Source organism: Frankliniella occidentalis, unplaced genomic scaffold (assembly GCF_000697945.3).
Source record: "Frankliniella occidentalis isolate FOCC.00 unplaced genomic scaffold, Focc_3.1 Scaffold27, whole genome shotgun sequence".
Lineage (NCBI taxonomy): Eukaryota > Metazoa > Arthropoda > Insecta > Thysanoptera > Thripidae > Frankliniella > Frankliniella occidentalis.
Genome location: NW_026267157.1, coordinates 2,351,618 through 2,367,673, shown reverse-complemented (window position 1 = coordinate 2,367,673; position 16,056 = coordinate 2,351,618). Strand labels below are relative to the sequence as shown.

At 50.9% G+C, this 16,056-nt stretch overlaps 2 protein-coding genes across 3 annotated transcripts in view; one reads left to right on the top strand and one right to left on the bottom strand.

The window, feature by feature from the left end:
• The window catches only part of LOC113209346 (GTPase-activating Rap/Ran-GAP domain-like protein 3), a 68,603-nt gene that overhangs the window by 21,774 nt on the left and 30,773 nt on the right, over window positions 1-16,056 (top strand). The window contains exons 4-7 of the mRNA XM_052265468.1: window positions 10,366-10,435; window positions 11,917-12,003; window positions 13,722-13,803; window positions 14,760-14,878. Of these exons, the coding sequence (XP_052121428.1) occupies window positions 10,366-10,435; window positions 11,917-12,003; window positions 13,722-13,803; window positions 14,760-14,878 (358 nt within the window). The remainder of the gene's footprint in view (window positions 1-10,365; window positions 10,436-11,916; window positions 12,004-13,721; window positions 13,804-14,759; window positions 14,879-16,056) is intronic.
• LOC113209316 (uncharacterized) lies at window positions 763-3,197 on the bottom strand. 2 transcript variants are annotated; one of them, XR_008010920.1, is made up of 3 exons: window positions 3,036-3,197; window positions 1,846-2,958; window positions 763-1,766 (listed from the first exon to the last, which is right to left on the bottom strand). XR_008010920.1 is itself a non-coding variant. In XM_026426753.2 (2 exons), exons 1-2 carry the CDS (start codon window positions 3,177-3,179, stop codon window positions 2,215-2,217), a joined length of 888 nt encoding a protein of 295 aa, XP_026282538.2. In that variant the 5' UTR covers window positions 3,180-3,197; the 3' UTR covers window positions 1,793-2,214. The 2 variants fall into 2 exon arrangements, 1 of the variants encoding a protein (XP_026282538.2); XM_026426753.2 differs by lacking the exon at window positions 763-1,766 and having other exon boundaries at window positions 1,793-2,958.

Here is a 16,056-nt window from a genome sequence, read left to right as displayed (position 1 = left end):
ATATATGTGGGCATATATGTCGTCATATATAAAGCATATATCGCTATATATGATCATATACAAATCATATATGGCCATATACAACCCCATTTACCTGGGCGTTACGAAACTGACTAGTCCTGCCAATTCTACAAGCAGTCCTTCCAGCCCTTATATCGCCTGTTAAGGTAGGCAATATCCGGCGTACAGTACATATCTGAGAAATAACTAATAACGTGTTTTCTGGATGATCCCTAACGGACCAGTACATTTTGCACGATCGAGCTAACGCGTAAAATGTAGCCCATTATCAAGTGAATAAATGATGCCATAAAATCATAGGTTAATCAACTTTATTGTGAAAGTTCTGTACAACCATGTTTGTGTTTGCACACGTATCTGCACACATATCGTAGGGCAGGCGGCATGAGCGGGAACGCGAAGGTTGGACTCACTACCCCCCTTCCTTTCCTTCCTCTCCCGCTCCAGACCAAGGAGGGCGGCTGCTGCTGGAGCGTGGCGTCGGGCTGCGCCGACCGGGGGGTGGACACTGGCGGGGTTCGAACCCCCACCGGAGATAATGTCACTCCTGTCTAGGGGTGCGGCGGCCTGGGGGTGGTGGCTGAATGCGGTGGGGGATGGGGGGTGGGGGGGACGTCACCGTGGCCTGGTGCCAGAGGCCTCCCCCACCCCCGTGCCCTCCCTTATCGCCCACCCCGTACCATCTCTTTCCTTCCGCAACGACGACAAAAACTTAAGCGCCGCCCCCTTTTTTCCCTTTCCTTCTGGGCCCTTTATGTGTAACCCAGTTCTCTCTTCCTCTCCGCCTCTCTCTCTCTCCCTCTCTCCCTGTTCCCTTCTCTCTCACTCTTCCTATCTCTATGTCCCCCTCCCCGTTTCTACCCCCTGCGCGTTGAATGGCGATGCCTCCGCCTGCAAGCCTGATGCCTTTTGGAGAGGCTCAGGGGACAGGGGACAAAGAGGGGGGGAGGGGATACTTTAAGTGGTCGTGTAGGCCGTATGTAGGTTGGGCCACGAGGCCCAAGGGGTGAATCACTAAGATATTTTTGAACACATGTGGGTACTGTTCTCACATGAGTCTGGAGGACACGGAGCAGTATATTGAGTACAAAATAAGCTGTACTGAGCACCCGAGAATAGGCCCGAGTACACATGATCACAGATGAGTACACCGGTTAACACACGAGTAAAGCAGTAAAGGATGAGTTTAAATGGAAGACGTACAGTATAAGTACAGGGCGATAGCTTACGCTGATTCATCTTATAAATATTTCATGGAGAGTGCATGAGCACACACTCAAATCTCATGAACTCTTTTATCATAGCTTACTGATTTCTGTTGACATGTTTAGCTTACACAGTGTTTAGTTAACGCTGAATGCAGGGTAAATACACGATGAGTGTACTGTGTGCTTAGTATTGACAAAGATTTGCTTTGCAACTTGCAAAGAATTTTGAAGCATTCTAATATGAACTAGTTCCTCCTTGCCTTGCAAACTATTTCTTTGCAATTCGTAACACTCAGTTTGAAACACGATTTAATGCTTTGCAATTCAAAGCTCGTCAACTCTTTGCGACGCTGCAAATAATCATGTTACCCATCATTATTTAGTGTATCAGGCACACTGATAATAGCAGTCAGCAGTTCTTTACACTGATTCAGTGTTCCATTGCACCGTTCGCACTGGTCGTATTTGTCCCGCGTGCTCTTGATCATGCAGTCGCTCCTCTTTCCAGCATTCTCTCGTTTCAGCACTAACTCTGCACTGCAACACAAAGGGTAGGGGTCAGAGGTGCGGGGCACTGCGGCCGTCTGGGCCCGTCTCGGAGCTCGCGGGTACTCACGTGTGAAGCGTTGGCCTTCGTGCAGTTGGCCCAATGGCTGTATTCCTCGTGTTTTGAGCGTGCTAGGCAAGTCCCAATCTCGGCGGGCTTCGCGCTCTGCAAGCTGCTCCGGGCCTCGCGGCCACGGCCAGGACCAGGATGACGGGGAACAGCATGTCCACAACGAGTTGCCGCAAAACTATTACTGACGGCTTTCAGCCGCCACATCCTGCGACTCCTAGCCATTCATTGATATGGACCAAAAGAGATGATAACGACACTCGTGCAAGGCGTGAATCACTACGTGATATTGATCTCAAGAGTAATCTACTATACTCAAATAAGTACTGCTACTCACGTGAGTAGGAATGAGCACACTGTAAGCTGTTCTCAGGTATTCAGGGCACCGTATGGTACAGTGTGTTGTACGGGTATAGTTAAAAGTCCGGAACCTTCCACCGGGGCTACTGTCTCGCGCACTTCCAGGGGGGATGGTAATCCGTCACTGGGTTGCAGTATTTTGTCTTCGTCTGCTTCATCGATGAAGTTGAAGTTGATCGCCTCCCAGTATTTGGCCGAACTTTCTCCCTCCACCGCGTTTACTTGGGGCTCTGACGGTTCATCAGGCTGGGGCCGTCTCCTGTTTGCTCGTGATACACACATATACAGTCCCGCAATAAAACTCACAATCACCACCACGACCACGCAGGGCACCACATAGATCCACGGTTCATTTGAATCAAAGCCCTGATAGCGACTGGGGATATTTGTCGCAGCCTCGTCGGTACTTTTCACGATTGTAACCTCGGTGCTGTCACCATGTGTGCTCCTTAATGTTGTAACCTTGGCAGTGCTACTCAGTGGTGACGCCTCGGTGTTGCTGTCCATTCTCGTTGTCTCAGTGGTGCTGCCTTTCGCCCCACCGGTACGGTTCATCTCACACACGCATATGCACTTGTGGTAGTCCGTGCTGCATTTACGATAGCATGCTTCGCTCGTGTCAAATTGTGTACACCGCTCGAATGCTTCCTTGCACGTTCCGTCCTCCGTGTACTGATCGTACGTGTCCCGGGTGGTGTTGTCCATGCAGTCGCACGTGTGTTTCCAGCATTCTTCCGTACCACTATTACGGCACTGCAACACGAGAGTAGGGGTCAGAGGTGCAGGCAGTGCGCCCGACTGGCCTCGTCTCGGAACTCACGGATACTCACGTTTGGAGCGTTGGCCCTCATGCAGCCAGTCCAACCGTCGTTTTCTTCGACGCTTGAGCGGGCTGGGCACCCACTCTCAGCTCCCTGCGCGCGCGCTCCGGTCCACGCGGCCACGGCCAGGACCAGGATGACGGGGGCCAGCATTGCGCGCGTCCAGGGCGAGGGTGTCGCTGCTGTATGAACACGCTGGCGGCTCGAGCAGACGAAATCTGTGACTGCCGACTTTCAGCCGCCGCATCCTGCGACTCATTGATATGGACCAAGCGACCGAGAGCGATAACGACACTCGTGCGAGGCGTGAATCACTTGATATTTTCCTGTACACACGAAATACTATTACTCACATGAGTATGAATTAGTTCGCGGTGAGTGCGGAGGAGAACTTTGAATGCAAAGTGAAGCTGTACTCACGCAATCACATGGATCGAGTCGGTATGAGTACGCTCGAGCACACACGATCACAGATGAGTACACCACACCAGTTAAACATAAGGAAAGGAGTAAAAGGATGAGTACAGAGTGAGTGCAGGACAGGGTGTGCTTTTGCTGAATATCAGTGAGCACGTTGAGTACAACTGAGAGTGCGCCTTGCCTGTAAACACAAGTACAAAAGTGATTTACCTCTCGCTAACTCTCTACCTTCGTGGGGACCACACGACGCGTACACCGGCCTGACTCCAACTGCCATTCGTTCGTTATCGTTCCCCGTTCCTCGCCGTTTCAGTTTGAATTTTGCAGGTCCCCTTTTCGATATTTCACGTCATTCGCGACCGCCCCCAATCACATTGATAACCCTCTTTTGAAGTAGTAATTGCGTGTATGATCGTAATGTTTGTGTGTACGACATGAGTGCTAATGCCTCTCTCTCTCTCTCTCTCTCTCTCTCTCTCTCTCTCTCTCTCTCTCTCTCTCTCTCTTCTCTCTCTCTATGTACGACATGAGTGCTAATGCCTTTCTCTCTCTCTCTCTGTTGCAGGTGAGTGGACCAATCACGGCAGCAGTACAGCGAAGCAGGACTTTCCCTTTTTTTTCAACCGCGTTGGGACGGCAGGTGGTGGGAGGGCGTCTGCGGATGTTGAGGGTAAAGTGCGGCTGCTGCTGCAGTGACGAGGGGTGGCGATACAACAGGTGTCGGCCGGTCGCTGGCCCCCTCGCTGCAGGTGAGGGGCGGGCGGCGGTGGGTAGGGGGTGGTGGGGGGCTGGTGGGGCCCACCTCCAATACGCCGGTACGTAAACACTTCGGGCAGAGATGCAATCAACCGAACCAGACGGGTCACCAGTGGTCGCGGCGCGACGCCTCGGCAGGCACACCACCACCACACCACCGCCGAACGAAAATACACTCAGTCGCAAAACATTGTAGTCATCACAGGTATTAGTGCGTGCAACGTCGAGATAGATGATCAATTCGGACTGAGATGTGCATTGAGTTGTATGTCACTGGTAATGCCCGACGAAGACTTCTGACTACACCGCCCCACGCCCGAAGGCGTTGTTACGAAACCGGCGTGCCGTAATTCTACTCTGCCTTCAAGCGCAGATTTTCTGTCTCGCCTAGAAGTATATTTAACTCTGGGCTCGGTCCTTTCGCGTCCTCTCTCTCTCTCTCCCCCTCCCTCCCTCCCTCTTTTTTTGTCTTTTGTCGAAGCCCTTTGCACGTTCCATCGTGGGGCTTCCCTACCGTGTCCTAGCACCTCACGTCGGCTCAGAGAGAGAGAGAGAGAGAGAGAGAGAGAGAGAGAGAAGGACGTAGAGAGGGATAGAGGCATGTGTCTCCGCCACCTCTCCCTTGCCCCGCAAAAAGACAAAAGAAGGGCGGAAATTGAGCCGTTTTGAGTGAGCCCGTCGCCGTGCCGGCCGCCGCCGCCAAGGTCGCCGACGTGCTGAGTGAGCCGTCAGTGGTGCGTGTGCATGAGTGAGAGGGACGTGGCGTGTGAAGAGAGAGAGAGAGAGAGAGAGAGAGAGAGAGAGAGAGAGAGAGAGAGAGAGAGAGAGAGAGAAGGGATGGGGTAGAATGCTGGCACGCGGGGATATGCGATTGAGCACATCATGCAGAATTTGACTGTTTCAATAAACTGTTTTGACGGGCGCTACACACTGATAATCTAAGTAAAGGGCTTAATACTTGTAGGTGTGCAACTGCAAGTTGAGTACTTCGAAGTGTGTGACTCTGTAGTTATACACTTGCAAGTGTTCAACTCGTTAGGCGTGCACTTTCACTTGTGAGTGTGCAACTCCTCAGTTGAGCACTTCCTACGCTAGACAGTGAGCGTTAAACCTAAGGAAGTGTTCAACAGAGGAGTTGCACACTTGCAAGTGAACACGTACCGAGTTCAACCAGCGGGTGGAAACTCTGTTGTCAAAAAAGGCATGTAGAGGTGTTTTATACGCTCTTGATATCAGAAACCGGACCTGACAGGCCAAAACCGGGGACATATTTGGAATCCTCATAAAATTTCACGTGGTGTGGGCTGTATGTAGTGCCGCGGGCTACGGAAATAGTCGGTCATTTTGCCATAGGAATGTAAAAAATGGGTCAAGATACGCTTTGAGACAAGGATCGAAACGTTGCATTGATTTCTTGTCTTCCTTAATGCAAGAGAACAGGACCTCGTACGTGAATTCCGAGGACATATTCTGAATCCTGAGTAAATTTCCTGTGCAAAAAGCTGCCATGAAGTCGTCAACTCTGTATTATCATAGATAACCGGCGCCGTGCAACTGAGACCAGGTATGCAGCGATTGAATTGCATGAAATCGACGAAACAGTCTGCCATTGAACGTGTGTTCCTAGGGAACAGACCCTCTTTCTTCGAAACCCAAGAAGTGAAATGCACACAGAACAACACGCTGAATTCATAACTGTGCTCAGATTTTGAGTTGGTCTCTCCGTTTTCTCACATTAAGGACGACAAAATGGCGTTTTCCGGGGTAAAGCCTAAATGTCGATCCTTGTTTCAGAGCGGCATCAGAGTTTCCACCCGCTGGTTCAACACTTCAAGTATGTACAGCTACCTCGACAGCTACGAATTCGCACACCTATGCAGGTCTATTCAACTTGGAGTTGTACACTTTATCAGTTGCACAGCTTATCGGTGCCGCAGCTTTCTCTTTCTTGTTAATGTTAAATGCCCCCCTCCCCCTTTTCCTATGTGTTTTCTTATCGTAATTGTTTTGCTATAATTTTTTCTGTATTCTTCCATTCAAAATTTAAACATTTGCAATATTTAATAATCGCAAACATTGTCGTTAGAATCAAAGGTTGCGGCGGCGGTGCAGGCACGTGCGCCTTTTCGGCATTCGAAGCCGGCTTCGACAACAACAACAACAACACAGCTGAAGAAGCCCCACCGCCGAGACGGACTCACGACCTGAGCGCTTCGCGAGCAGTGCGCGCAGCCATCAGACGGGCGAGGCGCGCTCTGCGGCGCTCTCTAGCGGACAAGCCACTTAACGGCTCATCCCCGGGGGGTGACGGCGGGTGTGTGTGTGTGTGATGAGAGAGAGAGAGAGAGAGAGAGAGAGAGAGAGAGAGAGAGAGAGAGAGTTGGCAGGACTCAGACGACGGCGGCAGCCCCTCCGATTGGTCCGTTCCTATACTGCCTCTGGGGGACAGTATTGGCCCCATTCTGACAGACAAAGAGGGAGAAGGGGGCGACGTGGGAAGCGCAACGGAGATAGAGGAGTGAAATGGGGAGAGAGAGAGAGAGAAAGCTCTGTATTTCCGTCTAATGATCCGGGGTGGCAGGGTCTACCACAATAATTATCTTCTGTGAGACAAGCACCCGCTGGGCTGCCCTGCCTGGGCCAACCGGGCCGACCCTGTGACGACGGGACGTGGCGGGGCGGGGCGGGGTGGCCGTCGAGGGCCCTGATGATGGTCCCCTGATCCGACAACAAAACTCGCCACCAGCGAACCGGGTCGTCCACGGCCCCGCCCGGCCATGCCCCGGCCCCGCCTGGCCCACAAGACCCCCGGTCCCGCCTTTAAGCTTTTGCTGGGCCTCCAGAGACAAATTGAAACGCCCAGGGCGGTCCCCGGGACACGCAAGTGGCCACCCTCACCCCCCTCCCCCCACCCCTCTTACCGAAACCTCCCCCCTCTCTCTTCCTCGCTCCCGCTCCGTCTCTGACCACTCTGCTTTGCCTATCTTCCTGGCACGGGGGCTCGGGTGGGCAAAAACTTCTTGATGGCGGCACCGCACCTCTAAGGGCGAGATTCGCTTCATGGAAGAGCAGTTGCTGAAAAAAAAGGGCAAAAAAAACGCGTTGCACGCACCAGTAACGAAACGGGATTATAATGAGGCACAAGTGTTTCATCGGGGGTCAGAAACGTTGTTAATTTCGAACCAAAAATCAGCAAACTCGCACTACCGTGTAATACACCCACAAAATGGTTGTCTTGAAACAAGGCAAAATGCGTTGCTTCAACTCTATTTTTACCTAAAAAGAAATACAAGGAAAATTGTCTATAACTTAAGGCAAATGACGTAAAAATAAAGTAAAAATTTCCTTATAGATCAACTTAATTTCCTTGACAAAAATGGAAATACCTAATGCCAAGGTCGAGGTCGAAAATTACCTTGTATTTTTTTTATAAAAGAAAATTCCTTGGTTTAAGGATACCATTTTCTGGGTGTACTGCATTGCATTTCCCTCGGCCTCTCATGGAGGACGAAAATGATATAAGGGAATGGTGAAGGGAGGGAGTATACCGAGTTAGCGAGTGAAGGGATGGGCGGGATTGGACGCAGCTCATCATGTCGCTCTGTCTGCAGAGGGCCGTGAATGCCACGTAAATAGTACCCGCGCCATCAAAGGGAGGCGAAACAGAGGGGAAGAGAGAGAGAGAGAGAGAGAGAGAGAGAGAGGGAGAGAACAACGACGAAGGGAGTGGGCCATCTGTGACATCCACAAGAGTGGTGGGGTGGTCGGAGCGAGACCGAAGGGAAGTGACGCTCTGGCCTAGATGATAAGCAACGAAAAATGGCTGGAGAACTTGATGCCAAAAGAGGCATTATTCGCCATTGTCGGGCGGGGCGGGGAGGCGCGCGAGAGAGTTTCGGAGCGAGCGAGACGAGACGGACGGGGGAAGACGGCAGAAAGAACGGGACGGAAAGACATATGCGCTGGGCAAATGAAGAGATGAAGTCGAGTTTGTCAATCAAGGACGGTACGTCTGTTGGACCGACGACTTTGGTCGCTCGGAGAGGTCATCGTACGAGAAGGTCGTATGTTGTGCATCAAACAAGGTGAATAAACGGGATGTAAAACAAAACAACCATAGCACGAGAAAAAATAAAGGGCACATCCCCCCCCCTCTCTCCTCTCTCTCTCTCTCTCGTCACGCCCCCTTGGCGTCCCCACCATTTTAACGATGCCATTGATGACGCCCAAAGCGCGGCGAGGCAGTAGGCGCCACCCGAGCGCCACGCCGTGTCCCGCCACGCCCTGCCCCGCCACGCTCCACCACGCTCCACCCCGCTCCACCCCCGTCGTAAACTAGGCTATATCGATTCAAGCTCCGACTCCAACTCTTGAATGGGCAGGGGGACTGAGGGATGAGGGACACAACACCAACAACAACACACACACACACACACACACACACACATACATACAGAAAAAGGACAGCAGGTTGGCGAGGAGAGGAGGTGAAGGCTAATCATTAGCGTTCACCACGCCCTGCTTTTGTTTTTGAGAAAAAAGAAATACAAACTCGTGGCGCCTACTTAAAAAGAAAAGAAAAGTTGCCACATGTACCTTTTACCTCTCAATTAAGCACCAGACGATTTTTCATTTCGTTTTTCTGTGTTTTGCTCGTGTACCAGATGCACCTCCCCTTCGCCGTCGTCAGGCAGGGGGAGATATTGCACGATATTGCTGCTGCGCGCGTTGGATGGAGCGATTCGGGATTTAACTCCCTCCCTGCGCTTTCAAACTGTGCAGGATGGCGCGTCCCGTCTGCAGGACTTATCACCCCCACTTCCAACCCCCTCTCCTCTCTTCTTCGCCCTCTCTCGGCTCACAGCGCAGAGATATATGGCCAGATACGGGCCCTTCGGCTCCGGAAATGAATGTTTTTGCTGTTTTCATACCCACGCCCCTCGTCCGAATTAGGGTCAGTGCAAGGAGGTGTCCCGGAAACAAACACTTCTCATGAGCGCGCTCTCGGTATGCAGGACCGCGGCAATAACGGCTGCACTGTCATAAGCTTACGGTGAATTTCACCGTAAGCTACGGTGGATATCACTGTAAGTTACCAAGAATCAGGGAAATCACTAACTTTCAGCGACAATTACCGTAGCTTACGGTGCCATTCACCGTGAAATTCACTGTAGCTTACGGTGCTGCAGGGTTCACCGTAACTTCACCGTGAAATTCACCGCAAGCTTTTAAAAGTGTATAACGAAACGAAAAGCATAAGGACTTAGCTAACTATAGCTATGCAAATGCTTCGAACTGAAAGACAGGTCAGTTGTAGCCAAAATGATTAATTATCTAACTTCTTAAATACAAAATCTCATCAGATGTTTTTGATTACTTTTGGACCCCTTTTCAACGCCTGATCTGATATCAGCGAAAGAAGGCATGGTGCTTTTGACAGTCAGTGTGGAGTACCAGGTGGAGCGGGCAAACTTCCTGTTCACCACATTGTCCAACTTGTGCACGCGTATGAGTAAAATTTTGACCGTGACGCACGTGGAGCACGTGAGGGAAAAGTCAGAGAGGGAGATGGGGGGGGGGGAGAGAGAGAGAGAGAGAGAGAGTAGAGGCGAGGACGCGTGCATGTGTCTGAATGTGCCTTTGATGCTCGCCGGCTCCTCCAAGTCCATCGCAAACTCCTCAAATATCTTCATCCCCTTCGACCTTTCCAGTCTTTCCCCTCAAGCGCCCTCTGCCTAACGCTGTGTTTCCTCTGCCTGCTGGTATGCGATGCGCTGCCGTCACGTGCCACAGTGCGGGGGAAAACGTGATCTAAGTTTTCTCTCTCTCTCTCTCCCCCTCTCTCTCCCTCTCTCTCTCTCCCTCTCTCTATTTCTCGCTCTTCTTGGAAAGACGTTATGGAATTGGTCGTAACCCTTGCTTGGCCTGCCGAGTGCCCTTTGCACAGCGGCACTGCGAAAAGTGACTCGTGCAATCGATCGAGAGGTCGTAATGCGTTGCGAGAGATGCGTGTCGTCGTATGGCATTTTCTAAGATGTCTGACGACATCAAGTTACGAACGTGGCGAACGTTGCAAAAAGTTAAAAAAGAAGTAGTTGCGGCTGCGCCACTTCGAGCACTCGAATACATGTCTAACTCGTATTTGTCTTTTGTTATGTTGCAGTTCCTCCTCCAATGATCTCATCTCCAGGAGGGGCGTGTTCAGCAGGAGGCACTATGGCTCGGTGGAGCTGGTGAGTAGTACTCGAGATCAGACACCGCCTCGGCCTCGAACCACCCCAAACCTCCATTTTCAATGACAAGCTTCTTCCTCTTCGCCCTTAAAACACACACACACACACACAAATATTGTTCTACTGTTTAAAACAAATCAGGAATCTACGTTTGTAAATTTGAATTCGTTGAGAAAAAAGTTGCCAGAACTCTTTGTGATTTTTTTTTTTTTTTTGAAAACAACTTTTCTTCGTTGTCAAAAGTTAATTAACTTCATACACTGTTAAAGTCTTACGAAGAAAAATGCCAAATCCTTTGTAATACGAAGGATTTGGACGCTTCGAAGGGAGAAAATCCTTCATAGGTACGAAACATTTGGCATTTTGCTTCGTAAGACTTTTAACTGTGTAGGTATTACGATTGATGCCAAACTATTTCAAATTTAGAGAGCAAAATGCACTATTTCTGATTGCAGAAAAGTGTTGTGATTTCACAGTCACTTCGTGTCGAAAAAATGAGTTAGTAAATATTACAAAATATTTCTAATAGTGCGTAATGTTGCGATGTACCGCGCTGCTCCCCGCTGGCTCGAGCCGCTCTAGCCCCCCGGAGCGCGCGCGGGCGGGCCGTGCCGGCGCGCGGGCGTGTTCAGGGGGCGGCCTACCCCTCCGTCCGCAGGGGCTCTGCGGCCCACGGCAATCCCGCAGCAGTACCCTCTCTGTTGAGGTGTCAGGCAGGACGTTTAAACCATACACGAAACAATCATTCATCCTCTTTTATTTGTTGTATTTCCCACACTTCGCCAAACGGGGGAATATAACCGTGCGGTTAACCGCGAAAGTGGAACCACATCGCGTCAGCTTGTTTTCCGTAAACTTTTTACGTGTGTACGTTGAACATCGAATCCGATCCCTAATTGGGTGTCCTCATTGTTCTGGAGGGAAGATGCACAACACACTAACTGGATTATTTGTATCCTTTCTTTGCATAAAATTTTAGCGATCAAATTTTTGCACAAATTTCTGCGTTGATTTGAACACATTTGTGCATTGATTTCTACGAAATCATGCTTTATGAGCGCACACATTTACCGGAAACGAAACTTAGGTTTAACTTATCTGCACAGATACATAGAAATACATTTTAGTGTACACGTTTCATGTCATTTCCGTGCCTCAGCTTTTCTTGTTTTTCAGTTGCTGTTTTTTTTGCGGCACAAAACAATGCCTGTCGTAACTTACTTCCGATCACGCCCGCGCACAATTGTGTCGATTGCGCGAACTTTCATCTTCCGCAACGTTTCGCGCGCACGTCGCGCACCCGTTTTGCCGTGCACACCCTCTACATACGGCACGGGCGCGCAGTATGGATTTGCGGTGTGCAAAGGCGTCACACGGGAGCCCACCGCTGCGGCCGCGCCCCGCCACGCCCCGCCACGCCACGCCTCGTGGCGTACCGCGGTGCGAGAATCGATTCGAACTGTTTTGTTTGGGTGTTCCAGCTGCCGCAGATCGAGGCGGACGGCTCCGAGCTCAACGGGAGGCGCTTCCGCGTCGAGAACGGAGAGTCTCTGGGCGAGAAGGAAGAGGTGAGTTAAATGTTGTATTTATTAAAGAGATTGAACACAATCTAAACTTTTTTGATGGAAAGGACTCCTTTCTCAAGGAAGTTTCGAATGGTTCCTTATAAATACAGTTCTAGCTTGTTCTTACTGAGTAAGGTTTTGGCAGTACCGTTGAAAGGCCTCTATAGTGATGGACAGGAGAATGTTAACAGGGTTGCCACGACTTCTTGGTACTTAATATTGTATCGGTATTACTTCTGAAAGTGTTTTAAGAAAGGGTTACACAACTCGTGTTTTGTTATGGGAAACTTGTAGAATGGTGTATAAGTTTGAATCTAGGTTTGAATAACGCCGCGTGACACTATATAGTCAGTGCCCTTCTTTCAGGGCATCATCAGCCTACTTCCATCGTGATGTTTCCAGTGTGTATGTATATAGACGTGTAATTACAGAACCAACTCATCGAGGCTAACTCCGCGGGACCCACCGACAACCTGCTATCGGAGTAAAGGCAGAAGTCTCGCCGCCCCCCTCGCGTTGTGTTGTTTTGCCAACTGTTTTGTCCCCGTCTTGTAATTAGTTTTGCAAACTTTGGCGGCCAATGTAACGATACCCCCTACCTCCCTTTTCCTACACACCCGAAACATGCGCAAAACTTGGGCGTCCGTTGGACATCCGTCATTCCTTTCGCCAGAGTACGACCTGCTATTTCAACGCCATACCTTAACCACCGTGAAAAATACCGTCGTAAATTTACAATTTTTTTGTAAACTCGAATGAGAATTCAAGTTGGAAATTTACGAGAGCACAAAAAGTTTTATTCGCCAATGCATTTTAAGTCAATACGCACTGATATTTTTACGATCACAAATTGTAATTTTACAACTTGCTTCAAGGAAAATTTTCATGCAAACCTGGATTCTATTCTTCACGGCGTCATATCCTATCGGTACCCATAGCCACGTTCTAAAATATTAATGAACACGTCTCTGTCCGGTACGAGAAATGTGAGGAGATATTTCTCAACCGATGGTGTTAGCTTTTCCACTGTCCTCGTAAATTTACGACATTTCTTGTAATTTGGAATAACAAAATAATATTGTAAATTTACGACGGCCCATTTTTGCTCCTCGATTAATTTCTAAGTCGATAGGAAGTTATTGTAATTTTACAATTTTAAGTTGTAATTTTACGAAATCACATCGTGGAAAGTTTTCCCGTAAACTTACGAGTATTATTCACGTCACGAAACAGACGAGCCGAGACACTGTGAATGCGCACATCATGCACTCCCTCCATGAAAGATTTATTTTGTTTTGTTGTCAGTTCGCCCTTTTCATTTGCCTTTACCCCGCATTTGTAGCAATAGCAATTGCTATTCCTTTTTTTTCTTGCTCGTGTCGGAAAAAAAATATAAAATAAAAACACAACCCAAACTCGCTCTCTTTGGGTCGCCCGCTTTTAGTTCGATGGTGACTGGGGCAAGTTGAATTATGGAGGGCTTGCTCACGGAGCGCTCGGCCGAGGCTGTCCCAGCAGCTTTACAGGTCAGTGCGTAGTCGCCCCGCGCCGCGCCGCCCTGGCCAGGCACGCTTCCAGCTCCCCATAAACTAACTGCCACCGCCCTCTCCGCAGAACGAAGAGTTGTCGATGTTTGTCGCTGTAGGCGTTCAATGGACCGACAGTTTCTGTGTGCTCGTGTCAGTGTGTAATGCCTTCGTCTCCGTTTTTGTCGCTTGCAGATGTTCGGGTCGCCTAGTACCCCGGTGCTGGAGAACCCCGAGTACCAGACGAGATGGTACTTCAAGTACTTTCTCGGAAAACGTAAGTTGCATATATGAAAAATTCAGCCTCCGACGTTGCTTGTGTAGTGTGTGTGGGATAGCCGAGCGTGTACGGAAGGGGGAGGAGAGAGAGAGAGAGAGAGAGAGAGAGAGAGAGAGAGAGAGAGAGAGAGAGAGAGAAGCTGACCCAGACTGGGGAATCCTGACAAGGTCCAGGCGTGGGAGTGAGGGGGTGTCGCAGGGTGCGATGGAGAGAGGGAGAGAGAGAGAGAGAGAGAGAGAGAGAGAGAGAGAGAGAGAAAGAGAGAGAGAGAGAGAGAGAGAATAGCGGGGGCAGGACAAGAAGGGGAAAGAAGGATCAGAGAGCTGAGGAGGTGGTCTCGTCTTTCAAAAAGACCTGGGCATAAGGGGGATGAGAGGGAGGGGCAGGTTGAAGACCTTGTTGGGAGATGGGGTGAAATGGGGGGGGGGGGGTAAGCTAGCGGGTATTTACCATGGCATTACCATAACGTGCCTCCAAGACAACAAGAGGGGGTACCGCCAAAATAATCGGTCACTCCCGAACAAGACACGAAGCGACGTCGAAACGCTCAACGTTAATTGAATCGGCATTTTGATATCATTTATGCGTCCCAACTCAGTTAGGGAAGGGCCAGCAGAAGGCTTCGGCACACCGTTTCCCAAAAAATTCACTAAAACAAACCAACCGAACTGTGTAAGAAATCGTAAAAGAAAAGACATTGTTCTTGATTTTACTGCTAGCCGTCAAGGGCGCCTGTCATGGGATGGATAGGCAACCCGTTGGACGCGGGTGCCAGACGGGTCGGCATGCAGCTCAGGGGTCCTTCACTCAAAATCAAAACTAAGGGACAAATCAGAAAAAAACACGGAAAAGTTCAGGAACAAACATTAAAATCCCCTGCATGCAGCAGAGCCCTTAGAAACCACCGCGGCGTCCTCCTACATGATCCCTTTTCTCTTCTCCGTGTTTCGCAGTGCACCAGAACTACGTGGCCCTGGACGGCGACAAGGTGCCCGTGTTCCTGTCCGTGGTGCTCACCGACGCCAACGACCAGTGCGTGCCGCAGTACCGGGCCATACTCTGGAGGAAAACGGTAAGTGCGGCGAACAACTTTTTTCAAAACAAAAATAATAATAAATGTACTACTCCCTGGGGAATAGGCTACCTGTTCCTCTCTGCTCCGAGTGCGTGGAATCCATCTCATGCACCTTTGTTGTTTGGGCGCGATGCGCCTCGTTGACCCGGTCCCATTTTTTTTTCACCGTATTTCTTTTTCTGCGCGGTGCCTTGTTGTCTGTCGCTAGCCCCGCTGTGTTCCTTGCTTTTCCCGTTTGTTTGTTTGTTTGTTATTTTTTTATGTACGGGGAGAAAGAGAGAGAGAGAGAGAGAGAGAGAGAGAGAGAGAGAGAGAGAGAGAGAACGGCCCCCCGGAAGCAGTGGCGGCGGCGACGGGCGAGACAGCTCTGCGGGTTGCCTACACTCACTGCACCCCGGGGGGTCGTCTGGTCTCCATGCCCCTAATCAGAGGTCCGGGCCGGGGCTGTGGAGTGGGCGCCTGGAGGCTTGTGGCCGGAGGCTGGAGGCTCGTGGCCGGAGGCTGGGAGGCTGGGAGGCTGGAGGCTTGCAGGCTCGTGGCCGGAGGCTGGGATGCTGGGAGGCTCGTGGCCGGAGGCTGGGAGGCTGGAGGCTCGTGGCCGGAGGCTGGGAGGCTGAGGCTTATGGCCGGAGGCTGGAGGCTCGTGTCTGGAGGCTCGTTACCGGAGGCTGGAGGTTCGTGGCAGGAGGCTGGCTATGGCCCCACGGGATAAGGAGTGCTGGTCGCTGCGACGGCGCGACTGTATAGTGAAAAGTCTGCACCACTGAAAGAGCTGCACTATAGGACGCGGCCCGCGCAGCACCTCTGGACCTCTGGACGGCCACGTCGTCGTCACCTCCGACTCCGAGTCATTGAGAGCTGCAGGCCCCGTGTCAGCCTCCGGGGAGGGCGAGGCTGTGTGTTCGGGGACAGGGCAGCACAAAGGGGGAGTATGGTTCGCGCTGAATCTGGAGGCGCGGCCGTGGCGGGGATCTCTCTGGAGGCCCCTGTCTCGTCTACGTGTAAGGGATGGGAAGGGGCCGTTGCGAAAAGCGTACTCACCGCGCGAACGCGAACCCTCGTCTCGCCCCGCAACACTAGCTGGGTCAGGCTGACTGTAGCCACCCCTAATGGTCTCACCTGCAACCCCCCACACCCTCCCGCTTCACCCCCTCACCCCCAGCCTTTTCTTCCAT

Bases quoted from the DNA above. Each gene is read 5' to 3' on its own strand.
- LOC113209316 (XM_026426753.2), bottom strand. From the start codon at position 3,179: ATGCTGGCCCCCGTCATCCTGGTCCTGGCCGTGGCCGCGTGGACCGGA. The intron at 2,959-3,035 runs GTGAGTATCCGT...CTCGTGTTGCAG, and splicing joins TGAGGGCCAACGCTCCAAAC to TGCCGTAATAGTGGTACGGA.